Source organism: Aplidium turbinatum, chromosome 1, assembly GCF_918807975.1.
Source record: "Aplidium turbinatum chromosome 1, kaAplTurb1.1, whole genome shotgun sequence".
In the NCBI taxonomy this organism is placed as follows: Eukaryota; Metazoa; Chordata; class Ascidiacea; order Aplousobranchia; family Polyclinidae; genus Aplidium; species Aplidium turbinatum.
The window spans coordinates 60,961,840-60,989,727 of record NC_137472.1 but is presented as its reverse complement, the minus strand read 5'-3'; the positions used below and the strand labels follow the sequence as shown (position 1 = coordinate 60,989,727).

The 27,888-nt window shown below is 41.8% G+C and overlaps 1 protein-coding gene across 1 annotated transcript; it reads left to right on the top strand.

Moving 5' to 3' along the window:
- The first annotated feature begins 152 nt into the window (after positions 1–152).
- LOC145768184 (uncharacterized) lies at positions 153–27,888 on the top strand. The gene is made up of 31 exons (XM_082579665.1): positions 153–211; positions 951–1,056; positions 4,553–4,660; positions 5,384–5,445; positions 6,232–6,390; positions 6,656–6,752; positions 7,453–7,524; positions 8,027–8,806; positions 9,242–9,796; positions 10,878–10,963; positions 11,251–11,346; positions 11,429–11,489; positions 11,649–11,758; positions 12,375–12,548; positions 12,854–12,944; positions 15,670–16,371; positions 17,077–17,201; positions 17,536–18,010; positions 18,451–18,524; positions 18,878–19,012; positions 19,286–19,416; positions 19,843–19,980; positions 20,661–20,839; positions 21,271–21,423; positions 21,857–22,045; positions 22,620–22,702; positions 23,125–23,227; positions 23,557–23,730; positions 24,819–24,914; positions 25,328–25,486; positions 25,850–27,888. The coding sequence occupies exons 1-31, from the start codon at positions 153–155 to the stop codon at positions 25,907–25,909; spliced, it is 5,592 nt and encodes a 1,863-aa protein (XP_082435791.1). The 3' UTR covers positions 25,910–27,888.

Here is a 27,888-nt window from a genome sequence, read left to right as displayed (position 1 = left end):
CTCTACGGTTAATCTTGTTTAGTCTTTTGACTAGGTTATTATACAATGTCATAAAACATTGTATTCTCGTTCTCATGTACGGGTATTAATATTTTATTAATATATGTCATTGTCAGTAAAAGTGTTAATATTGTTGATTTAATGAATTAATCATGCCGTGGAGCAATGATATCGTTGCAGAACAGTCTCAGACAGCTCCCTTGTTGAATAAGTGAGTAAATTTATATCATTTATAATTCATGTGTCAGCATCAATCCTGTTCTAGTTTTTGTTCCTTGAAAAGATCAAAAAAGAAAATAGAGCAACACTGAAGTTGTTCTCAAAATTTGCGTAAAAATGTTTCAATTTTGTCTGGAAAAGTTGGGCAGCATCCAAGTCGCTGATCGGTATTGTTGTTTGTTGGAATTCAATCATTGAATTGTCATGAGCCACCACAAGCCTTTAACCTAACTTCAGTATCCTTATCCTTTTTGAAGAATAAAAGATTCTCAACTCTTCCCGACAATACTGAAATATTTTTACCAAAAGTCTGATTAGCAACTAAGGCACTGCTCTATTTTTTATCTCAATTTTTTAGGGACATTGTGTTCATGGGTTGAATTAATTTGCACCCTAATTGACTGATTGTATTGCGATCATTAAGTGCCTTAAAGTTAAGTATCAAGTGGAAAACTAGAAAACCGTATCTATGATCAAAAGTAGAAAAAATTAACTAGTATGTAACTAGGCAATCTAGTATTAAGATACTTCTTCAAATGGGAGATTTACTTACTTACTCTTAGATTATATATAATCATACTCTTAATATCAAATCACCTTTCCCAGTTAGTTTTTTCGCTTTTGAGTATTCTATATACGGTATGATACATTTTGTCATCTTTACCTCTGCTTGGTTTTAAATGTTCTGATTTTTTCATGTTAGTAAACCGAGTTCTACTTTACTTTTTAAGTTTGCTCCTGCCCTCTAATGGAAAGCGTCCAGCACCAAAAGACGAAAATGAAGCTTGTGCCAAAAAGAAGCGAGATTCTCTTCTAAACTATGATAAGCCTTCTGGGGTAAGCTTGATAACTTCCATGCAAGCGTGGTTGTTCGGCACTGCGCCATATAAACTTATTTATTGCATAAGGATTGCGAACTTTCAAATCAGTACCATTGAGCTTCAAAAAAAAGACTTCTCAAATGTTTTCAGATGTTATAGAGATGTTTCCAAATATTATCTGTCATATCAACATTTTTTGTATCACATGATATAACGTACAATGACAAACGTTCATGAAAAGTCTTTACTTCAAAATAAGCCTATTTATAAATAAGTATATAAATGCAGAAATTAAATCTTTGCCGAAGTTTTTACTGCACAATTTCATTAACATCTCCCAGTGCTTGCTGAAATATGGCAGTTTGAATTTGAGAGGTTCTAACACATTGTCCCAAAATGCCCAAAGCTTGAAAACCCACATTTCCAAAGGTAGCCTATTGGTCAGGTTTTAATAAATTTTGAATTATATCTTTTTTCTGCACAAACTACATGCAATAAAGAAAATTTATGAGAGTGGTGTTGAAAAATGGATGCTGCTCAAAGCATAAATGTGGTAACAGTGAAAAAAAAGTATTAATATGTAGCTAAAATGCTTAAATAATGTGTTTTGTTTGTGCTGTGACGTGCTTTCAAAATGATAACTAACAAATGATAGTCTGCACTGCTATGTCGCCGGTTCAGTAGAGGAGAAGTGTTGAAAAAAAACCGTTTTAACACTTCAAAAGAAGTTTTGAGAATTAAATAATGAGCATCAGACTGGAAACCCTGGAACTGGCCGGTTAAAGATTGAGGAGTTGAAATCATACATTTTATGGTCGACTTGACAACTTTGATTTATAAAACTTGGCAAGTGAACTCGCAATTCAACAGCATCATCTGAAAAAGGAATTTCGTGTTTTGTTACACAGAGCTCTGGTTGAGTGATAAGTATAATACTGTTTGAAATCCATCGCGGTTGTTTTGTTTCCAATCTTTCTGTTTGAAAGTGATAACTGACAACTCCTTTGTTGTGTTTATGCACTGTCGCTCAGTTAATAAACATATTGACATCGTAATCGTGGCTTATTTTATTTAGAAAAATTTGAAGTGTTTTGTAAATTTTTGGATGAACTATAATAATTGATTGCATTCGTTTACTTATCAAGAAAACGTTGATTAGATGTAGTATTAGTCCAGTATTAATCCTGTCATGCCCCGTTGGCCGTTGCTGATGGTGGCGGAATTCATCTCCAAGTGCCGCAATCGCCTTCACACTGATGAGAAATAAGACGCGTTGCGTGGCGTATGATAACAACTTTCGACGAATATCTCATGGTTCTCGTAAGTCGGCGCTGTGTTTTTTTTTGCAGTATAATAAAACGTTGAACACTTATTGTAGCTCTGGCTGCATATGAAAATTTTACAATTGTCTAAGCTGCGTCGTATTCTTGGCTTAAAGCTGGCTACTTTTTTGCCGGGCTTAGTGCCGCTTTGTAGAAGTTGAACTATCTTGAATGTTTTGTTTCGACTATGTTTTGTATGAATCTAATCAGCAGTGTTTATTATGTTGAAGGGGATTGAGATTGGAGATGTATAATTGCGTAACTTGCAAAATAGAGACTTGTTTAAAATACACACACAAGAGTCCGACCATACTCTCAACCTCACTACAATCATCGGATAAACTTTATGACAGGTGACCAAACATAAATCACAACATGATCCACTATTTTGTCACCAAACTATCACCCAACCTTTGTAAACAGTGGCGCGTTCCGCACACAATAGACTAGCCCGGGCACGCATCGGCATCGGTGGCTCCCCACTCACGCAGCGCCACTGCTCTTGTGTTTATACAAGGCCGCATCATAACGGTCTTTTACTTCATATTTGTTTGAATTTTTGAAAGTGAAGGCTATTTCAAACTTCATATCACCGGCGTTGGAAGCATGTACTTGTAGGTAGAGTGTAAGTGGACTTGTTGACGATGTATAAAAAGCTTGAAGGAATTTAAGACCGGAAACATTTATTTTTGAAAGATCAAGCAGGTAAATTTAAGTTGAATTTGTTCAGACTAAAAGTTTTATTTAAAAATCTGCGTTGGTAAAGGAAGAAAACGTTTAGTTTTTTAATGTTATCAACCTTGCAGTCATAATCGTATCCTCTGTTCAGCCAAATAAATCGGTCTCGGTGTGTGATTATTTTTTACGTCATTTCTTTTCAACAAGATCGTTCCCATTCTTGTATAAAGTTGATTAGTTGCTGAAATCTCTCTTTTACTGCAGAGTCATTGAAAACCAGGTCATTCAAAAGCATGTTCTTGTGGATTTTTTGGAGTGTTACTAGTTTTTGTTGTTTTTGTTGAATGTTGATATGACAGTTCAAAGGCGATTGCTCAGTTGTTCCACAAATTTAAAAGCGGAACCGCGATAATGTTGTTCTGTAGCTAAATATAATTTTAAACAGAAAATCCAACCGATGTTTTTGTATCGATTTAGTGAAGCTTGGTGGGGTTCTGATCAGGCAGGCGTTTAATGATTTTATTTTTCCATTGTTGAAGGGCCGTTTAGATTACTTGCATTTACTCCATCCCAACATCGAAATTATGGCTACCGACGTTGCAACGATGTATTTTACTTTGTAACGTATTACTGTACTTCATCTGTCATGTAAACTCACGCTTGTAGATCCAGACAGCAGAATCTGTCATTTTTACATTGATTCAACGTCTGCAAACGTTGAATGTCTCGGGATGAGCACGCATTCAGTGAAATCTGTTGTTGTTGGACCACACATTCGACTTCGTTGGACCGCTATTCCTTATATAACTTTCATTTCAATTTGCAAGATTTCTTAGCAAGGGTCTTGCTCAAAACAACCTTTCGTTGGCTTTGTAAGGCTGATAATAATAATTATAATCAGCAGAATTCAATCATCTTTTCAACACTTCGAATAACTGCCGTAACTTTCCTTCTACGAAAACTATATTATAAATTTTTAATTGCAACCATCCACAACGTTGAGCTTGGTTTTGCTACAACCGCGGTAACTATGAGGTATGAAGTCACAGAACGATGTTTGATCAGATAGATTGGTACTTGGTCGTGGCGTTGAAGCTTAGTGTCTGCCTCTGAATCGGTAGACGTGCGTTCGATACCTTGTCCGGTCATACCAAAGACTTTAAAACTGGTACAATCTGATTCTTAGTTGAAACTCTGCAAACAAATAAATTCAAGGTAAAATATTCGGTTGCTCCTTTACAGTATACAGCTACGCTGACTCTCATCTTAGTAAAGCGATGAGAGTAACACAAATATGCGATGGCTACAGTGTGATATGAAAACACTTTATTATGATCAAAACAATAAATACTACCAGTAGCACAAAAAACTGCTCAATGCCAAGCAGAGCGAATTACATCAAATGCGGTTCGTGTGCAGCTACTAGTCACTGAAAACTTTTACAGGCTGTTTTACCCTTATTGGGAAAGGGTTCTTATTCAAATGGTATGGTTATTATTATGTTCTCTTCAGGAAGGTGGCCGACGAAACAGTGGGAAGATCATGTCCGGATCGTTGGAAGATACCAGGAATTTCTTCACCGTGTGCTGCCTCTGTGACTTGCACTTCCAATCGGAACTGGTCAGTTTTAATCACAACAAACATTGTTTCTAAAGCTATTTGAACCAACCATCAACAGTGCTTACTATAAATGGCTGAGCTATTGCATTCTGTTTGAATAAGCTTGCTCTAAGATTATCGCTTCAGTCTAAAACTCTATTTCGTCATAGCACATGACTAGGGAACTGTGTTCCGAAAGTTACTTTATATCGCTACCACCACAGCGTCCCCGCAGCATCAGGCTAAAGCTGGTCGTCAATATTTACATTTGTGAAGTAAGCAACGATCATGCTGCTAAAAGCGAAACTCAGTCTATTGCATTCTCTAAATGGATGTTTTGCTTCAACATGCTAATTTAAATGACTAAAATATGGTTGGTAGCCTACGATGTGTGTCAATTATTGTCATCAGTCTGACTTCCCAATTTATGTGTTTATGATGTCTTATGGTACTGATACTAGTAGCTGCGTTGTCATTGGCGTGAGGAGACATTCTTGCAGTAGGAGTGTTGTCGTTGTTTGGTTCGTTTTTAGACACCAAACTTACACTTTAATTCAGTATGACATGTCAATGGACATTTCAAAGACCAGTTTACATGGTGCAACGCTGTTGTTGCATGGCAACTATGTTGTTTGTTTTGTGGAGTGGCTCGTTGTACTTCACTGTGACATCATGGAGAAGTTTGATCTTCGCTCATAATGCCTGACTTGCTAATCATTAAACCAACTTTTTCACTGTTCACAGGAGTTAGATGAACATCTCTATTCATTGTTGCATCACAGAGCCTTGGATACAGAAAAAGGAAAGTAAGTAGAATCATGGACCCTGGTTCAACCCCACTCTGTGGTGCCTAGCCTGCTATTATGGACTCAACTTATGTAAACTTACACTGCAATTATTTTTGTAATTCCGTCGCTGACTTTGGCATATGCGTTATCAGAGCATTAGGATTGTTTAAGAATATTAACAATAAGTTGTTTACGCAATACACTGCTGCATGTCTTGTCTAAGGCTCTAGGTGTCATTACCAAGCTTTCAATTCCTGACTTTATGTAAAAAAATACTTTCACTTGAGATAATGCACAGCTCATTGACCGAAATGCAGGGTGGCTGAACAACCCGATTCTACTGAAAAGAACAACTTCAAAATATTATCACAAAATAATTAGAACTTTTGGTGTTACCGTGTTTTAGTGCTCTAACTTCGTCATCAATGGTGCTATCAAAATACACCAGTTTGTCCTAATTACGAAAAAAGCAGGCAAACTGTTGATCATTTGGTTTTAGACTGTCCACGAACTGCGCTACCCGGTGGTTGCAACACAGTTCACAAATGAGGAAATATATTTAAACGCTGGCTGAAAGACAACGGGCTTCAAGTTCAAAAACTCGAAACGAATAGTGGAACAAATAATAGAATATTATACTACTAGTACTTCAAGTTGCTCATATGATGGTGGATTTATTTTCACTCGTTGCTGCGTTCTCCAAGTTCAATGCTGACACCTCTCAACATCGTACAACGTTTCAACCTTAAACGTAACCCTTTAGTAGCGCTTCTGAAATTGTTGATTTCATAATATTTTTTTTAGAGATTTTACTCACCAGTGCAATCTTTGCCACCACAAGTGCAAGGGATTAGGTGAATATGTATCCCACCTCCGTGATGAGGACCACAAGAAAAAGGTTGAAAAGAGGAAGGATGACTTGGAGGAGGGCCGCCTATCCAAGCGTGTGCACTCCCTCATCAGGTGCGTCCAAGTGAAATGCCCCAACAATCGATTATATGACAGTATATTTACACAAGTTTATTGACAATTGTCTCATGTTGTCACAGTTTATTGGCTATCGTCATACTGTAAATTTATGTTTTCATCCAACAAAACTCTGATGTTCTTCGCAACATCTTTTTGGCCCTTACCAGTGATGTAGATAGTAATTACGATACCAAACAGCCGAAACAATGAATCATGTTTTGAAAATCTTTTATTATCGTCTGCTCACGATGTCCTGTAGATACAAGAACACGTTCATGTATCCTCCAACAAAGAAGACGTCCGTCAAAGATCAACCAGCTTCCTCTATGTCGTCATCAATGAAGGATCCTCTTTCGGTGAGTTTTACTTCAAATGAATCTACGTTCAAATCTGTGAGCTAAACTTCTTAGAGAAATTTCACAAATGTGTAGATTCTAACGACTGTGACAGTAGCGGTTTGCCACAAGCTTTCAGAACACGGTTCTCTCGCGATGTGCAATGGTGAGTAGTGTTGGAGTCCGATTATCGTTGTTTCATAAGGTACTTTTCTTCGGCTTGAGGCTGCTGTCCAGCATGTGGTCCAAAAGCTAGTGACAAACCGTTACAGCAAACTCGCAACATCAGGCTAAAATAGGACGTTTGTATCTACATTTTGATGTAAACAACGGTTATGCTACTAAAAGCGAAACTCAATCTATTGTGTTCTGAGGGAATAATATTGTCTTATCACCCATGGCTCCTTGGTTCCCTCAGTGGACCAAGCATGTAAACATTAAAACATATTTGCTTCAGGTAATAACACTGAAGTTTATTCAAAAGTAGCTTCAAAAAACTTTTGAATGAAATGCTTTGAAAACATTATGTGACCACAAAAATACAGAGAATCTGCAAGTCTGCGTTATATCTAAGGCGGCCTTCTGTGCATTATTTGCCAGGATTCTTTTTGATTGTTTATGCAGCATACCGTAGCCATATTTTTCAAATCTGTTTGTCGAGTTCATGCTTGTCGATCACCTATCAAGAGTCTAACTCTTCAATTGTTTTCGTCAATCACAGCACAACACTTCACCACCGCGTGGTGTAGGCTTCCAACGCAGTAGGAGCTTCAGTGGTCGGACAACCCAAAAAGTAAGCAGGCTCAGTTGTTTGAAACTTACTGCTTCAGTTTGTTAGTAGAAAAAAGTTTCTAATGCACGAATGCTTTGGAAAAGTTTGTCTTTGAACTTTATGAATCATCTTACTCTCGTTGTCATAGTGGTTGCTCATGTTGTCATAGTGGTTGCTCATGTTGTCATAGTGGTTGCTGGTACAATCGATACTTTTCCTTCTAATGAAAACCAATATTTTCTGAACTGCGGAATTAACTAAATAAAGCGACTTGTTTTAATTTATTAATGATTTGTTTTGCTGTTGAAACGCATTCATCGATGCAGATGACGCTGATTGTGATTTCAAGCAAAGCCGGCAACCCTTCTCCAGCGTGGAACGGACGCGATTGCGTTTTATAAAGAAATTAAAATTTCTTGGCAACGAACAAAAACCCCTAAGCCTTCTACTTGTGACGCTAGAAAGCGATAGATTCCCCAATGATAGAAACATCGTGTTCAAAATATACTCGTTTTTTTTTCAGAAGTTACTTCTATCAGATGAAGATGCAATCCGATTTTCAAGACCACGAAACGTTTACCACACCCAAAACCATCCTCCTTCGGAACGGGAAGAGAAGGAGCGAAGATGGAACGCCCCGCAGTTCATGGATGATCACCACCAGTCACAAGGTGGCTTTTCATCACGATTCCTGCATCCAAAAAGTCAGGATTCCTTCAGAGGAAGTGAGTACCATCAACACTACCTGTCATCTGGATCCCACGATGATCACTGGAAAGATCTTCATCCTGATGATGAGTGGCATCCAGCCTTTCGGGATGAGCAACGTAGCAACAATCCGAGATGGGATGATGATCACCATGGCGATGGCCATCCACATGGCAACGCTCTTGATGAGCGACCCCACTCCTCGATGAAGAGCAGCAGCTCATTGAGCAAAAAGGAACGAATTGAAAGATACGACTCTCCCCTGATGAGGTCGTACACGAATAAGCCTCTAAGGAAGTTCAAGCATATGTTGCAACGGAACATAAGGAAGCAGAGCAAGGAAAACAATCCAAAGGAAACACCACCTGGGGGTCCCTTCTCGAATCCCGTTAAAAATTTGACTTCTAACTGGACACCTTTGGAGGTTCAAGACCTTCATATCAGCAAGCCGATGTTTGGTGAGAGCGTCGGAAACGATGAGGCCACTCGAGGATTCTCAAAGAGCAACCGAAGCCGCACAAAGTCACCACCGACGAGCCGATCAACCGACGACACTGTGTCGTCACAAGCACCATCAGTCGCTAGTAGTGGCAAGGTATGACGTCCTTTTTACGCAATGTGACGTAGATGCTACGTTGTAATCTATCGATTGCATTTGTAGATTATTTCATGTTGATGATAAGAAGTAGAGCTCATTTGCAACTACGTTGACACTTGACAATGAAGCCAGAAGCCATATTCGTGAATAGAAATGTTCTAATTGGGAAGTCAGCAACAAGGTTAAAGAACGAAAAACTGCATTTTGTGTCTTCATTTCACATAATACGGAAACGAGCTTTGAAGCAAAGCTGGCAGACTTTTGAAACTGTTTATCGATTTGTTTCTGTACAGTTGTGGTGGTAAATATCAACTTTTAGCCTCAGTATCGTATCCTCACTTTTTGCGTGCAGATAAGTAAACCTAAAGTTCTTTAAATCCATTCACAATGCACGCTACCAGCTGGTTAACCGTTCACGCTATTTTGTTTTAGATTTTCTCGTCGACATCCACTTTGGAGTCGGTGGGCGTCGACCGCATTGGGGCGGTACGGGGCTTCACTTTCTTGCCAAAGTTAAAGAATCCATTCCACGAAGACGACTCTTCTCTGCCAACGCTCACCTTTTCAAACCAATTAACTTCTGCCACGTCATTTTCACGACAAACTACGAGCGAATCAGGTTCCGCCACGTCACTTAAACGCCATCGCACTAACCGAAGACAAACTACGAGTGAATCAGCGTCTGCCACGTCATTGGCGCAACATACTTCCAGCCAATCGAGTTCATCCACGTCACTGAGAAACATGGAAACCCACGAGTTACGTAACAAATTCCGCTCGATTATGGATGAGATCGAGGCCCCGTCTAGCTGCCGGTCGATGTCTAGCAGCACAGCCGGGTCTCTGGTGACATCTAGCGGCACAGCTCGCGAAAAAGACTCGATTGTTGCTAAGCGACACCGCCCTCCAGTGGTTGCTGACAAGACACTTCCCAAGCAGGATAGCCACTCGATGGCGACAAGCAGCGATGCTGGAGTCACTAAAAAGGTGAGTTGCGATATTCTCTTTGTGGCGTCAAGGTAGCTATTGAACAAAGACGGTTATTTTTCTTAAATGTATTAACAAAAAGAAAATGATCGAATCGCAATTTCTGCAACAACATACACAACGTAAAATTGTTAAACTCAACACTAGAACTACTACAGTAAGAGAAGCTGTTGTATGGCTCTCAGACTCAACATTAGAACTAAAGAAGTTGTTGTTCGCTGACCTTGCTAGAATGAAATGACATGAATAAAACAGAGTGCGGTTCTACCTCGCGGGGTGCATGTAACAAAAGGAGCGAGTAGTAATTAATAAGGCATGATAACAGCAGGCATCAGTGCAGCTATTAATGAGGTTTTAGAACAGGGGTCACCAAACTACGGCCCGCGGGCCGGAACCGGCCCGCCACGTGCTCCAGGAATAACAGCTGCACTACAACTGTTAAGGAAAAAAGTTACCAAACTTTTTGTAAAGGACTGACGTTGCTGTTTATCATTAGGCCACCGTAAATGGGGACAGCCTACGCCAAATTTGGAAAGATGTCATGTTTTTTTTTCAAGAGCACGATGCCCTATAGTGTATTACAGCAGGGGATAGCTTTTCCAGCAACCTTTCGATTTTCATCACAACTTTGCTATTCCACCGCTGACTTTGTTATTTTATTGTGCTCAATTCAAGTCAATGGAGATTCTAAATAGTTGTATATCTTTTCGCCATTGGCATCCGGCCCGCAGCTGTTAATCTCGCAGCAGTCCGGCCCTCAGAGAAAGAAGTTTGGTGACCCCTGTTTTAGAAGTAACGATACATCAGTTGAAGTTTGTACCTTTCTGCTACCAGTTTACGAGAAGTATCATCGATGGCAACTCAGTATGAAATTTATCTGTGTCTTGTGTTCCTGATGCTGCTACAACTTGGTTTTTCACTCTTCCCATTATAAGCACCTCATGCAATGTTATTAATTTGTTGATGCAAATCGAAAATGAAGTCGCTAATTGCTCATCTTTTAGAGCATACATTTTTTCTTGTTTTTTTCAAACATATCTAAAATTTTATCCGCGAATCACGATGGTTTTGTTTCCACCAGCGAGACAATGCAGCAACCCCACGGCCGCATAGATACTCCAGAGCACCAACCGCTGACTCGGTAGCAGCCACAACGCATTCGGACCGGTAAGAGAAATAATATTGCTTGCACCTTCTATACAACATTCGGCTGCATTACATGGATTGCCGTTATGTTGAAAGTGCATGTGTGCCTTTTCTCAGCAAAGGTCATCTCAAAAACACCTTTTTACCAGATTTCAGTGAGAACACTCTTGAATTTAGTTCAACATTAATCGTGTAATGTCAGTGTGAGTTTCAAACCGGCTAAGCTTTAGGAGATAAGAGTATAGTTCATCCATAGCTTACCATTTCAGTCCTTTGTAAGTTTTGTTTAAACGCTTCTCACCATCTAGGACCTCTGATGATGATGAAGCAGCTTCCTGTGTCCGGGAGAAGTTGATATTACTGGCCGAGAAGAAACAGAAAGAAGCGAAACTGAAAGCGACTGCGTGAGTTCTTCCATTAGAGACGCTCTTCTGGTAACTGGGTGTGACGTATGCGGAAATATAAATCCCCCATTTTTATTTCCAGGTCAACTAATGCTGAAGATGACCAACCCACTGCGCCTCATCCCCTTTCCAGCCCCAAACAGGTGCCGGGAATCATTCAGTTTATTTTAATGTTGGATCAATGTATATTTTGCTCATGGTGGTGGGATTAGATTGGAGTTTCTTTATATGAGGACATGTATTTCGTTTGGCGGAGCAATACCGTTTGTTTCCTGTATAACATTATGTTCGCTGTGATTCAGGAGGAGAGCGGCCACAAAAACGAAGGCTCTGAGTCGGAAGACACGAGCATGTGTGAAAGTAACAAGAAGAAATTGATGCCGAAGCCGAACATTGGAAAGGCCAGGAGCAGGTTTGAGTGAGAATGTTGTGTTGTTGTCCGGGAATCCCCGTTAGGTGCTGTCCTAGTTTTATGATTGACAAATCTCGACCTTCAATCAATCTCCCAGGCATTAAAATCCGTCATTTTTACATAACGTATCAATGTAAAAATGACGGATTTTGCTGTTTGGTGTGGTAATCGAGGCGACAAGATGTTTACTAACATATACCACAGCCCAGTATTAAACAGGGTTTATGGTTAAGATATCAACTAAATGGTAACATTCTTGTGGCAAGACAACACCGTCAGTCCTCGTCACTCTAGGCCACCTGAAACCACTTTCCTATCGCCCGTGGTCTTTTGCTATTATTTGTTTTGTGAGTTCTTCACTGTAGTGCACTGTGCAGTGTGCAGTGTTAATAGGAAAACGCGGGAATCTTAACGTAGGCATTTTATAAACTTTTGTGTGTGTTGTATTTCGTGGTAACAGTGAAAAGCGAATGAAAAGATGGGGTGTTACAAGTAGAGCTCCATCCAGTTAAAATGGAGTATGGATAAGAACTAACCGGACGTGACGTCACGCGAGCCACCGCGAAGCTGCATTTAGTGCAAGATGCATCTGATCGTAAATGTTCATTCGTTTCAGGCTGAAGACCAGCCTGCAGCAACCCACCGTGGCCAACAGCGACTCGGACGGGGAGAGGAAACACTCCCGAATGGCCAAGCTCCTCTTAACAATGGGAGCCAGGACGAAAACAGCGCCCCCTACCGTCACCGTGTCGCCCCAAAGGCAGGCCAAGCTGAAAATAAAAGGGCCTAGGTATTTGGCTTTTTGTTAAAACTTGGTAAAGTCCCTGGGTTACTGAGCTTCGGGGAATGAGAAGACCACACTAGGCCTTCGGAGTAGGATGCCGAGCTCATTTCACTCGGTGGCCTTTCCTTCAGCAAATTTACTACATCGTGAGCAGTGACCGGTGTTCTTCAACAACCAAGATAAATTGGGTGTCCAAGCAAGTTTGAATTATTGGAAAGCGTCTTGTGCTACGTTATAGTCGCGACAGAATGCGCGGTTGCTTTGTTCACTTTCATGATTCCAACTTGCATTACGTTAGTGATTGTCGACAGATTCGGCATCGGTCTTCCTCCCCAGGATGAACCCAGCGACTTTTCGCTCGATGAAAGTGACCTCCAGGATATTGTAATGTCCATTAATGAAGTGAGTATAATACGATCACTAGAGAATGTTGTACCAACTTTGCTTTTGTGATGTCTTGATCAACAGATGAATGTTTCAATCATCTCTTTTGTGATGTCTTACGAGAGACAATAACGGTTTTGATTTGCAGTTTTTTTTATTTCGGTGCAACAATGTACCCTAGGGTGTTTCATTTTTTCACCATTTTTGAAATTCAAAATGCCTGGGGTCCCATCTGGTGGTATTTGGGGGAAAAAGTTTACACCCCAATTTTTTTCAATTATGACGTCATATTGAGGTGGTCCACGAGGTTTGAAATTTTTGGGCCTCAAAATCTCGAAATTTGGGCGTATCTCCGGAACCACACATCATAGATCGACAAAATTAGTATCAAAATGCGCAGAAGGGTCGGTTTCCTATACCTGATGCAGAGAATATTAAGGTCTATCTGCTTGAGAAAAAAAGTTATTTCAAAAAATCTGATTTTCGGTCTATTTTTTCCTGATGAACAGAGATCAGGTGATCAAGATAATAAGTTTTTCTGTATTTTTCCACTCTTGGAAGCTGTTATTGCGTAGTAATAGTTGGTGTTAAGGTTTCAGTACTGGGCTTGTCTAGTCTTGCTATCTGGTTAAGCAAAGCCCCATCTTGCATTGCTCCTGGACCCTTCTTGGCGCCGTCCACAAAAGAAATGACGTGGGAAAGATATATTTCGTTTATGTGGGACATACATTTAAGGGTATGAATATCATGACCAACTTCATCATTAAAATAATTGACCAGTCGAGTATTGACTCCGGACTTTTTTCCTGTATTGAGAGCAGTCGTATCAGCCATGACTGAATATACTTGGGATAGGTGAACTCTGCAAGCCTCCTGGATGATGGTGGCAAAAATCAGTGCTGCAGTGACCGACACACTTTTGGGAAAATATTTAACAGCAAGCACACTTTCGTGCTTCATGCCATTATCATCAACAAGTTGACCCAAGAAAACGTATCGATCTATTTTATCGACAACGCGCCCATCATAACATATCTGCATGGCAGAAGCTGAGTTGAGAAGGTTCTCACTTTCCATCAGAGATTTTTCTCTTGTTTTTTGTCGTTGGCGGTATACTGTCGAAGGTGCTGCAGCTGTTTGATCTTTTCCAAGAACCGACCTCATAAGATCTGACTGTTGGCGTACCAAAGTCATCCTACGATCAGCAAGTAAACAACTTCTATCATTTATTGAAAAAGAATGTACTTTCTTGTACACTTTTCCCCAAATAGCTGGTTTCAGAGGCTTGTATTCCCTATCATCTTCCCAATTCATATCCCCATCAGAGTCGCTTTCGCTACTGTGTAGACATCTAACTGCTTAATTTCTTTTTCTCTGTTTCGAACATAGTAATGCCGATGCTTTGGCAGATTGTATGCCAGAAGTGCTCGGTTGTTTAACTTCACTGCTCGTTTCCCACCTCCTTTTATGATTTTCCCGTTCTAAAGCCTTTTCTACATGGTTGACATCTACGCCACCGATAAACATTTTTCAATCTTTTTGCTGATCTTTCAAGAAAGCGATTTCTTTCTCCTGGACTCGGTTTTCGAGTCCACAGCTGCAAGAGAGTTTCTTTTGAAAAACAACCAGATTTTCGGAGATCGAACACTTCACTTACATGCACATATATCGAACAAGTTCTGTAACCATTCTTGATTAACCTCATTACCTCTGCGTTTCATTTCTTTCTTTCTTGCTGTATTGTACTTCTCTATCACGTCTTTTAACTTGGCTTCAATTCTCTGTTTGCTAAGCACTGGAAGGCCAGTTTTGTTCCATATGCCAACTACATCTTTCAGCAGTTCATCTTTCAAATCTTTGAAATAGAGTACCGTATTTTCTTCAAAAACTTGGGATTAGTTTCGGCTACCGTACTCTCTTCCTCAAGTAAAAATAGTGATGATTATATCTGAATTAAGGGGAAGCACATTTTTCTCCGATTCCTTGAAGTTTTGCATCGACTTACTAATACTTGGCCTTAATGCCATAATGACACTTAATCTAAATCTAAAGCAGGTGAGCAGCATACCTCTTCCTCAACGGTTACATTATAATATCCTCGACGAGGAATAGCCATCATCATCATTATAATAGTAATACCTTCAATTATTACCCTTTCGTCTCTTGCAAAACGAACAAGGACTATTATTACGCAATAGCAGCTTCCAAGAGTGGAAAAATACAGAAAAACTTATTATCTTGATCACCTGATCTCTGTTCATCAGGAGAAAATAGACCGAAAATCAGATTTTTGAAAACTTATTTTCTCAAGCAGATAGACCTTAATATTCTCTGCATCAGGTATAGGAAACCGACCCTTCTGCGCATTTTGATACTAATTTTGTCGATCTATGATGTGTGGTTCCGGAGATACGCCCAAATTTCGAGATTTTGAGGCCCAAAAATTTCAAACCTCGTGGACCACCTCAATATGACGTCATAATTGAAAAAAATTGGGGTGTAAACTTTTTTCCCCAAATACCACCAGATGGGACCCCAGGCATTTTGAATTTCAAAAATGGTAAAAAAATGAAACACCCTAATGTACCCGCTGCAAGTATTTTTTATCAATCAAGTGTTCTATGTGTACATTTTTGAGCTAATTTTGTGAGGTTTATTTTTCGAGCATTTTTCTTCAAGCGTGACTTTTATCGTCGCTTCATATGATGTCATAGTATTAACATATGCGTTGTCATATCAACAGGCAGAGGGGTTACGTGATGATCTTGCAGCAAGCACGGAGCCAAAAAAGTTTACATCTCCGATTCTTGGAGGAGGAGAAGTGAAAGATCAATCTGAGATGTCTCATCCACCCAAACAAGAAACTGTGTCTCCAAATAAGGCTGCTAAAGGTCAAAGGTCACCAGGGGGAAAGAAGTACTCCAAGAAGCGATCTTTCTCTTCCAGAAAATCTGGAGAATCTTCTCACAGTGAATATTCGCAAGGTCCGGGGTCATCTACAGGCGAAAGTGCTCGTGACGTCAGAAAAATAAAACATAAAAAAACAACTCGTCAACCAATCAGCGAGGACAAAATCCCCACAAAGGTTAAAGTTAAAGCAACAGTTTTCCCTTCCAAAGCACCCAATAACATCTTACCTCCTCAGAATGTTAGCGCCCCTGGAAAGAGAAAGTTGGTTGCCCCTGTCCTCGTCAAGACGAACAGACCGAATAACGTTACAATGCCGTCAGAACATGCGTCATCTGACGTCATAGACACTTCACGCACTCATCCAACTAAGCAGAGGCCAACCACTCCCGCAAACGCACCGGAGCCTGTCCTCAAGGATGACCTATCCTCTCGCCTCCTGCACATGTCTGAACGGGAGGAGCTGCTTCATTCGCAAGACAACGCAATAAAGGCGCAATCAATGAAGTTGCATGATGAGATGACGCACGTTGACAATGTAAGCTTTGTTGCGTTCATTCAATTGCGTGCTTCAATCTATGTCCTTGCTGCAGACTATGGCAACCCTCATTGGGTCTTTTCTCATCGACTCGCATGCAAACAACTGATTCGAAGTAAAATTTTGTTGACCTAAGCAAGAATCGAACTTGTCTATTGATCAATGTTGATTGATGTGTCCACCTTACCACCCTGATGATAGAGCGTGTATGATTTATAAGTGACAGTGATCACTTACATGAGTGCATCCCAGCATAGGGTACATCGACCTGTTTGCATCATCATCATCATCATCATAATCCATCGTCGGTTTGTTCCCCACTAGTGGGGGTGGCCGATTGTTTCCGCGCAGCAATTGTCTTAATCCCTTTTCTCCATTTCACCCTGTCCCTTGCATCTTCCTCCTTCAGTCCGACTTTTTTAAACTCATCCTTCACTTGTTGTTTCCACGTTTTTCTTGGACGACCGCGTTTCCTCTTCCCATCCACCTTTAGATCTAGTGCCTTTCTAAGAAAACTTCCTTCCTCCCTCCTTATCACATGTCCATGTATCAGGAAAGTACTAATCCATTCATATTCGAAGTGATGTTGCAAAAGGTTCGCTTGTTGTGACTAACAAGTTTGAGGGTTCACGGGATTGATGACCTATTGAAGAGGTTCCGTGACCATAAAGTCACCTCTAACTTAAATAATCTTTACTCCACCAGCTGATTGAACAGCTGACGTTACGGAAAAAGGAATTGGATGAGGAGATGGGAAAGATTGATGAGGAAGAGAAAAGAATCAAGTCGGACCTTGAGAGTATCAGGCAGCACCGACTGGTCATGCTCAGGTTAGCTAGCTGCTGTTTCCGTAGACCTGAAACAAACTGTTGTCCCTAGACCTGTAGTTTGTTCATTCGGACTTTTCTGTGTAGATGACCAAAATATGAAACTTTTATTAAATAAGTTATTAGCGTTTACCAACAAAGTAATAATGATGTGCGTTCGCTAACCTTCGATTATTCTGTCGTTGTCTTTAAAAGGAAAATATGTTTCTATAAATTCTAAGGAAATAATGGCTTTGACAATTTCTTGCTGTGCTGTGTGAGCAACTTCCGCTCAGTTTATTTTGTTGCAAAATATTCTGAAGCTCTTACTTTTCAGTAAAGTGTTGTGTTGTTTTAGGGGTACCGTTGGAAGCTCCATTCCCCCGCCTCCAGAGACCCCCATATTTCGCCCCGAAAGCTGTGCCCATAGCACCCCAACTCCTTCATCAAACCCCGACTTAACCTACAACTCCCCCCACCCCACGGGCACCCCCCTCCCCGCAGAGTCAGATGTTCACTCAATCGTGTCTGATCCCTCAAACGTCACTCGCTACGACACCGCCATGACCTTTGACCTGCCTAGTCGCGATATTTCAGTCAAGTTGGAATCCCACTCTGAACCCGACTTACCCCAAAAATCCGGTCCTTCCCCCGCAAATCCTTTCCCCGTCGCCTCAAGCTCCGTTTATTTCGACTCCATGGCGGACAAGGCCGAAAGCAAGGTCATGACGTCATCGATCAACACAATCTTGAAGAAGTATTTGAAAGAAGCGGGCAGTGACGGCGAAGTGACGTCATCGACCACGCCACAAAGGTTATCGACGTCATCACAGGCGAGTTCGGGTAAACTTAAGAGTTGCCAACAATTACTGGGGGAAGCTCGAAGTTTTGTTGGCAGTTATGTTTGGCTTGACCTAAATTAATATTCTTCACCATTTCGCCTGGGCTTAACCCCAAACGTTGGGTTCCGGTGGGGATTTCCCTTTCATAACCCACTTTCTATGAAAACGTTGTTACAAATTGGTTGGTACTGATGAGTACAGAGGTTGGTTTGCCTCATGAAAGGAGAGGTGTGTTGATCTCGTGTCTTGGGTCAACTCCCCAGACAGCAAAATTCGTCATTTTTAGTCAACGTCTGCAAACGTTGAATCAATATAAAATTGACGGATGTTGCTGTCTGGGGAGTTGAGCGTCACTGGTTTAGTCGAACAGGATACAGCCATGATAGCTTGCGGTGAATTAACTACAAACTAAACTCGTATGTTCATTACAGGACGAGGTAACCAACAGTCTCCCACCGGAAGATGAAGTGACATCAACCACCTTACAAGAGGAACCTGCCAATAGGTGGGTGGTCTGTTGCTACCCCTGTTAGAATTATTGAGCATGTGTAGTTACAGGCATGCTCCTGGTGTTAAGCCACCTGTTGCAAGTTTAAAGTGACTTTCACGAACGCGATAATTTCATAGTGATTTACGTTTTTAAATCTTAATTGAAAAGAAATTACCCGGTGGGTGTTCGAACCAATGCCCTATCGGCCGTCACCCTGAATCCATAACTCTTCGCTACCAGACCGGTTCAAATTGCTACAGTTGACAACTATTGGTCGTACAGGGTCCGCCTAACAGCGCCTTTGTGTCCCCCCGACACGCTTATGACGTCACTAGCACCCTAATCATTCCGAGCATGCTTTGTTGCAGGCGGTTGAAGGGCGGTCATCCACAACCCGCCCCTTCCGCGGTCAATGGTGATGAAGGGATGAGCGGTGCACTCCCCAAGCCACTAAGCCAACCCAGGGGCGGGAAAGACAAAAAGAAGCCAACCAAAACCACCAGGTACATGTCGGTTCTCATGGTGCTTGGTTGTGCTTCGGCGGAAATTGCTCATCAGAACCGGATGCTTATATACATTGTATGAGTATTGAGTAATCTCTTTGTTGATAATGTGATATGACTCGCGAAACACGAATGTTCGCTGTGCTGAACTGCTGATAGCCTGGGAGATCTTCACTAGCGACTACCTTGCCAACACACGAGCTATCCTACTAGCATTGTACGCGCTCTTGCTTTTCATGACGTTACAATCTAAATAAAGTTTCTGTTGTCCAGTGATCACCCTCAGCGGAAGGCGACCATGAAAAATCCACCGCCGAATGACGTCCCTAGGTCATGGATCACTGCGCATGACGTCACCACCGATTCGACGAAGGGAGTGATACCAGTGAAGTTGACATCCGAACGTAAGTGAAAGCAGTTTTTCTTAACCACTCTTGTCTATGCTTGAACCATGGTTGCTTGCTCTTGCCATGCATGTTGTGAACGAGTTGAGCAAGTGACAACTGAGCTAGCAACATTTCAGCAAGTGGCTGGAATTGGTAAACAATGGACCTAAGCAAGTAAAAACTGTCTAAGCCGATACTTGGCATGTAACAAGTCAGCAAATGAAATTTCATTTTGCGTCAGTTTTTACTTGCTTGGGTAAAAACTGACGCTAAATGAAATTTCATTTGCTGACTTGGCCGTAACTGAAATGTACTTACTGAGTTGTCGCATGCCAAGTGGTGCGACGACCGTTTGAAACTTACCCACCTCGGAAATGTTTGAATCTGTATAGTCCACAACAAGGTACACATTTCCATCAATAATAATCCGGCATTTGATCGCAGAGCTGTCGATCGCCTCCCTGAAAGCGACGACCTTACAGCCTCACAGCAGCTCGGTGCTGTGTCTGGTGGTCACCAACTGTGGGAAGGTCATCACATGCGCCAAGGACAAATGCTTGAATATATCAGACATTGCTACAGGTATCTGCAGGGCTAGGTCGGTTATAATCATCATACACATGGTACAATAATATAAATGACGATAGGTTGGTAGTCGATTCTGACTGCTCCTAACCAACAAATGCGATTAGACGAGATTTCTGGGTCGATCGCAGTGGCTATCGAGTAACTTAGACTACTTTCGAACACGTCAAACAGTGTGCCCCCTCGTTGCCGGTGTGTGAGTTAAGATGACCACGTTTGTGACCATTCCCGCAAGAGGTTGTGTGGCTCCACGGTTTGAGGATGCCAGTTGCACACCTATGCCTGGGTTCAAAGCAAATATGGTTGCTACTGTCTTGAACGCCTGAACAGTCTGTTTCACTTTTGACGGGGTTTTCACGGGGCTGTGGAGTCGGAGAGATTTTGGCGTGTCCGGAGTTGGAGTCATCCAGTTAAAAACCGACGAGTCGAAGTCGTATATGTTTCGCCCGACTCCACAGCCCTGGGTTTTAAGAGGGTTTTTACTGGCTATTTAATTCGACATTGAGTACGCTTTTTATACAAATAATATTTCTTGAATTCCTGGCTTGATGTAGAATGCAAAACTAACTGAGCAAGATCCATATATTACATCATCAACACACTGGTGGGGAAAAGAAGCATATGTCATAAATATTACGCAGACTGCATGTCATTAAATGAGCAATGTACCTCCATAGGACGCCTTCTGAAAACATGCAAGCTTCCGTTTCCCTTGTTCAAAGCATTTGCCAACAGCGAAGTGTGCGTGGATGCAGACCACTCGCTCGTGTCCGTGTATTTGGTGTTTGCGGACGACACAGCTGAACACAACACCCTGAAAGACTATGGTCTTTACCAGCTTCAAGTCAAAATAAGTGTAAGCATCCGGATCGCTGCCAGTGTATCTCACAACTTAGATGACCCTTAACGCTTGCTTTTCTTTCTTTCATGATAGAGATGAGCCGGTTACGCTTCCAATCACACTTGTCACTCATTTTTTTCGTGATTCATCTTTGTTTCAGTGCTGGCCATCTTTTCACAGTGCTTAATTGTAATTGCTTGTAATTAATTTATTGTAATTGTTGTATTTTAAAGTGCTTTATTGTAAACATTTGTTTTAATTGTAGATCATTAACAACCGGCTCTGGCTTGTGCTACGATCTTGAATTCGAGTAGATTTTCATCCGACTCGAGAATACCAAGGATTCAGTATCGTCTTAGTATTTGTCTATTGTATCTATGACCTTTAGTTCCCAAGGATGGTTGATTGGTTGTGTAGAAATGTGCCAAATAAATCATCTATTCCAGAACACCCCCCGTTCATCCGTCCGTAGCTTTCAGTTCACGTTGATCAAGTTGATTGTCGAGCACGACTTCCGCATTTTGTTCATTCATCGCTGGAAAGAACTGCTTTACCTGAGCACAAAGGACGGCAGGGTCATCATTTTCAACACAGCAACGGTAGGTAACGATAAATCAACGTTGTGAAGGCTGTACCAGCAATACCTTTGCCTTCTTGTGTGCTTGGATCATTGAACGCAACGGAGTATCAGTTGCTTTGTGGATGGATGACAGCATCTGATACATCTGCCTGATATAATTTAATGATAATGCTCTGAGACGATGTACTATAACGTCATCATATTACATTGCGATAAGCTCGCACTGTGCTTGCTACGTCATCTGCTTAAGGGGTGATCATGCTTGTCTTTGGAGGATGAAGCTCTACGACTCTCCTTGCGACTGAGCACGATTCATCGCTGTGTGGCATTCCGCGCTTTGTGGTTCTCTTCCAATTGGTGATTTTTAAAGTTTCAATAATTTGGCTTCCTTTATGTGCTCCGTCTGGTACCGTAGTTATGTTATCACCCATGATTGTTCCCCCCCCCCCCAGTTTAAGTTGGTGGACACCCTGGACTGTCACTCCCCCCACGCGATCCACTGCCTCACCACTGGCACAGAGGGGCCAAGGAGGGTGCTTTGTTGCGGCTCCAGCGACTGCAGGATCTCGGTTCGGGACGCCGAGGACGGCCTGCTCATTAAGATGCTGACTGGGCACAGCAAGACGGTCAATTGTTTGCAGGTAACTTCACGGGCTACTGGCAGACTAAATAACGAGGTTTGCCACATAGCAGTGCGAATCTTTACTATTTTGTGCAGATTCTTTCCAATCCTGTGTTGACTTGATGTGATTTGGTTGAAATAATTTTTAATCAACTTTATTGTTTCGACTGTCGAAAGACCGGACCAGGCATAATCGCCCGCGCTTTATTTCAACCGAGCGATCAAATCAGTCCTTTTTACATTGATTTAGTAACTGCAGATGTTGAATTAATGTAAAAAGGACTGATTAACGGGCTGGAAATATTCAATCCATCATCTGAATTGATCAAAGTTTGAGCCATTGAATTATTTCAAAATCTAACTCCGACGAAATTGGTTTCGTTTTTATTTAATTTGCAACAGGGCAAATTTTTTGGCTCTCTGAGTATGACAAGTTTGACTTGTTCCTTCTCTTCAAATGTGCAGTAATTGCGAGGTGAGATTTGATTTCTGTGCACTTGCAAGATTTATCAAAACTAATGTCGTACTGCGTAGAATCAATGTAAAAGTGAAATCAAGCAGTGTAACAAAACAATTCACTTTCTCCCGTGCAGTTGAAAGGCGATCTTCTGTACAGTGGAGCCTCCGATCGGACGGTGCTGGTCCATAACATCCACACTGGGGATGTTGTGTACAGGTAGGTGGTCTCTCTTAAAGGATCCAGTTTTTTAGCATGTTGCTTCTTCATCAACACAAATATAAACAACATGGCTACCTGTTTTGTAATACAAATGTCTTTTACTTTTATTATATCCGTCTAAGTCGCTACGTAGCCGAGTGGTGAAAGCATCTGTGGGATGTTCGAAAGAACGTAGGTTCGACACCGCTCCAGAGCACGCGATTGTATGTCGGTGCAACACTTATAATGGGAGCAACAAACCCGATGACGATGTGTCCCATCGTTGCTTCCACTTGTGTCGCATTGAAACATGACTACCATAGTCATTGTAAAGTTTTTGTTGTTCCTTGTTGCTGTCGCTAGATCTTAATGTCCAACCACAAGTAAAGCTTCATACAGGCTGGTTTCAGTGTTTGTAATTGATGGAGCTCCTTCCTCAGGTTCCTTCGCATGCACTATGGAAGCATAAAATCACTTCACATTGAACACGACGGCCTGGTCTCGCTCTGCTTGGACAAGTGCGTGCGGGTGCTGCGTACAGAGGTGAGTGTTCAATTATAAAATTGTGGCGTTTCTGTGGCCACGAACCCTGTTCAAACAATCGTCTGCAGACCTCTGAGGGTGGCGTTGAATGAAAATTTGCAAACTGGTTTCACTACATTATATGCATTTTTGTGTTTTTCATTTCTGAAATCAATCGGACCCCGTTTAAGGTTTCTTAATTCTTTCTGGTGTATTTATAAACTTACTGCGGTGGAAGCTCGTTGAGTTGCTGTAACCACTCGTAGTCTTTAAAATGTTTTTCACTTCCTTACTAACATTCGTCACTTGCACTATTTTCTTTATTGTAACACTTGTTTGTCGTACTCCAGCCTTGTCGGACAAGTGGCCCCCCTAAAGCAGTTAGCAGCCCCCCCATATCGATGTACGTCCACCACAGTAGCCTGGACCAATACAGCGGTGTCATGTTGCCATTCGCCTTCGTCGGATGCATGGACGGAGCTGTCAATGTGATTCCTCTGACTCAACTCGCTTACAAACCACTGGTGAGTTGAATGGTGTTTCATAGCAGGGTTACCAGTTGACTAAAACTGGGGTGAAATACACGTATCTGGAAGGTAAAAGATTTTTATAACTTTTGTACTTTAGCTGGTTGATCATTTAAAAGAAACTTTGATACCTCACACACACTCTGTTTCTTAAGTGTGGAGGATCGTTGTGAAAGTTGTTTATTTGCCATTTTCGTGTGTTTTTTTATATAAAAGAGTATTTTCTGTTTATTGAATGGAACTTTCTGTGCGGTTGAGCCACTTCTGATGTACAATGTTTGTTGCTGTCACGACATTGCAGTTGATTGTAGGGCATCACCATTAACTTGGTGATGTTAGCGAGGTAAAGCTTGGTGGAGTGTTGGATCATTGCAAACTCTGCATCGGCTACTCCCACGAACGAATGGTCCCGCAGCAATTTCAATAAATCTGAAATAGTAGTTTGGAAGGTAAAGCCTCGTAATGTGTTGACTAGAGAGGTCTTGGTAGCAAAAGTATTAATGCGCAATCCGTATGCCACAAGATCGGAATGACACGAGATCGGAAGAACCTCACTGCAACTATCAAGTTTAGTGTTCTATGCTTCTTAGGTTTTGGATCGAAACCCATGTCAACCACTTCAAGCAATTTGAACGCAGCGTACTTTTCGGTCAAAAATGCCTAAGTGTAGGCAGGCATCGCAATAGGTGTACTGCTTGTTACTGTTCTATGTTTTGTAGCCGTGCTCATTGCTCAAGGTGGTATGCTGGTATGGTGTCCCACCGCAGAACTTCCTTTTTGTGTCTTGAGCAAGAGAGCTGCCTGCTCTCAGGGGGCATCGAACTGACGTGCTTCTCGAACGTTCGTCCCTTATCTCATCCTCAGGTGGTGAATCATACCATAATGTTGATTGAAACGTAAAAAGTACCATCAGCTTAGCGTCGCTGAACGTTGCGAGAAAGTATTGCAGATAATCCAAATAACAATGGTGCTCATAAGCATATCAACAGAACACCCACTGGCCACTATCCACCACTTACTTGTTGTGCCATAACGACTTACGCTGTGTTTTGAACGAAACCTCAAAAGTGCGACTTGTTTTTCAGAAACCGGCAGGTGACAGCATGGAGTCGAACACGGACACCAGCTTCCAGACAGATGACATGACGAGAATTGATCTGATCGAAGGATTGGATTGCTTGGTGAGTAGCTATCCTTTTATCGTCCACTTCCATTGATTGGTTTCATTGTTGACCGATTGCACCTTCCATCCTTTTACAGACACACACGTGAACGAAGTCGCTAGCTTGCTGGGGGTTTGTCAGCAAGGCCATAGTTACATTACTTGGGATACTTTGCCATGAAGTTGATGAAAACCGCCAAACAGAATTAACAGCTTTGCCAGCAAAATTTTATCACTTTATTGAAATAATTTCGTTAAAACAAACAAAAGATAAAGGTCCTGTTAACAGCCACTACCAATCATTTTCTTTTCCTGCTTGAATTAACATGTACTCTAAAATGTCGTCGTTAGTATTATAGTATTCACATTTTTCACAAAGAAATATCTGCTTGCTTTTTTCCGCTAGTACTAACCCCCCCCCCCTTTTTGCAGTGGAGCGGGTGTGGGGCTTCTGGGTTCACCACTGGAAGCGCCCTACTCACCCACATTAACCTCTTCCATGCGACCATCTACTACAAGGAGGCCCTCAACTCGTGTTGCTTGTGGGGGGACTGCACTCACTACTTCTCATCCGACATCGACACCGTTCTGGTGGGTAGCGCTATCGTTACATAACACCAGTTACTCTGATGACGTGTGTGATCCAACATGTCCTGAAATTATTTAATGTTTGTTGAAAAGAAACTTAAGTTCTGTGTTTTCGGTGGTGCCTGTCGTATGTTAGTATACCAGGCCACCTCCAGACGTTGAAGGCCAGCTATGGCTCCGACTTCTTTCATTGTCTTGTCATATTTTCCATGTCTTATCATGGCCTATCCTGGGATATGTTTCTAAATAGCTTTTACTTGGTATCCCACGAATAGACTAAGTCGTTATTCTGTGTGCTCCACCAACACATGTGGGAACATGGCTCTAACGGTGTGGCTTGTTCTTATGCAACCTGTTCCTCTGCAGGATGTGGAGGTTCACATGGACAAGCATGTCCACGATGCGGTCATGGGTGTCCGTGTGTGATGGTCATGGACTCACGTCGGTGGTCCATCTCCCTGTCTAAGATCGTCATCGTTTCTAGGGATGCCATGGTTACCCTGTCGTCATTACTGGTTACGTCAATCATTGAAGTTCACAACCGACTAACCTTGCTGCTACGTCACTTGCATGATCTGAAGGATGCTTTGCACTGCTGTGTATATGGTTTTATTGGTTACTTGGTAATCGTCGTAGTGTAAACATCCCCGAGGCTACTATCGTACGGCGATCACTACTTGGTGTGGTGGGCTAGTGAATTTGCCTTCATCGTGTTTTCACCGGTTCAAACCTAACCCTGGACGTCTGGTTTCAATTGTCTTTTAATCAAAGTCGGAACTTCTTTTATTTTTTAACAATATTTCTCAGTAAAGCTTTCACGCTTGCAACAGTTTTCCTCTCAAAACTGAAACTTGCTCAAGCTGCAACTTCGTTTCGATCGTGCTCGACTTACCGGCTACGTCATCATTGTGCTCTTCCAATTCCTGTGTCAACCGTGTGTTTGATTGTGGCGTCACATTGGGTGTTCGATGAGTCATTGTGATCGCTCATTGCAACCATCGCGGCCGCGTCGAGGGCTGATGGTTGTGGCGGTTTCTTTACACCGTTCTCATTTCATTAAATTTGTCGGAAGCCGCTTTAACATGAAGAAATTTTGTCTGATCCCAATGACTGCAGTGACGCCTCCAACCGATCAGAACATGTCATAAGAGGCTACAATCCAGTTGTGGCCTTTCTAAATCAAACCCAGGTCACAAGACTACTCCCTAACCACTAAGCCAAGCAGCTGACGGCTAAACCAATAAACCATCACTTAATTTGCTTTGCATCACCTGCTTTTCGCGCTTTGTTACGTCGCACAAAACGCAGCTTATGATTGGTTCGAGGTAGCTGTGGCAGAATTTTTTCATTTTAAAGTGGCTATCGAATTTGTCCTTTACACCATTCTATGGGAAAGCACTTCATCTGGTGCTGTGGTGCCATATTGCTCGCTAACGATTTTGTTTGTATTTTCTACGTGTAATCAACGCATATCTCACCGTTATTATCGCATTTGCCTGCGAGGCCAACCATGCATCCCCCGGTCACAGCGTTATACAAGCACCGATATTTTTAAGATGCTTTTCTGCACAAGTTATTGCGATAGTTTTCTTTATGGCCTTGGCTCAGCACACAGTCGCCTCACCAACCTCAATCAGTTATTTATATTTTAACATTTTTTTTTTCTTTTGCTACAAATGAGGCCTGTAGCTCGCGGAAGTAACTGGCAAAAGATGCCAACGCAAACTGTCAACGTCGCCCCTCAGTGTGGTATTGTAAGTATAATGCTCACTGCCAGGGAGAGTTGTGCCTTGCGGGCTAACACCGAGCAAAACTTTGAATCGATGGTTGAAATCAAATTCGTCACGTTTGTTGAAGAATTTTCTTTGAAAGAATCTTCAGCCTTTCTTGTCTCATAAATAGATGATCAGCGGCAAAGACCTCTGTTGCTGTTTTTAGATTAGCCTAAGTTTGAATTCAATTTTTGTCAGTTTTATGTTTTCTTGAAGATCAATTTCACTCTATGCCTCATTTATTGCTACTCGGTTGTGGGTGGGCATGTGATATTGACCTATGATGGATTTTGCTCCCCTGGCTATTGAGCTTTGTGCCCCACAACGGGAGTAAACTGTTGATGCACACGGTGATGCAGTGGCGGATTCAAGGCGGCATTCGCCCCTCTAAAACACAGAAAAGTAACTGATTTTCAAGGTCGGACTAATATAGACCTACACACCGTTGCCTTTTGCCGAATCCCCCTTGTCTGGTTGCTGGATCCGCCTCTGTGGTGACGGGTTGCTTCTTGGCTTGTTACGTCATAGTGGCATCTTTGATTTTCTGTCTAGTGCTGCTATTTTACGCGGTCATTAAATTTTTACTTTTGTATGTTCATTATTGGGAAAACAATGACAGCTGCACTATTGTGA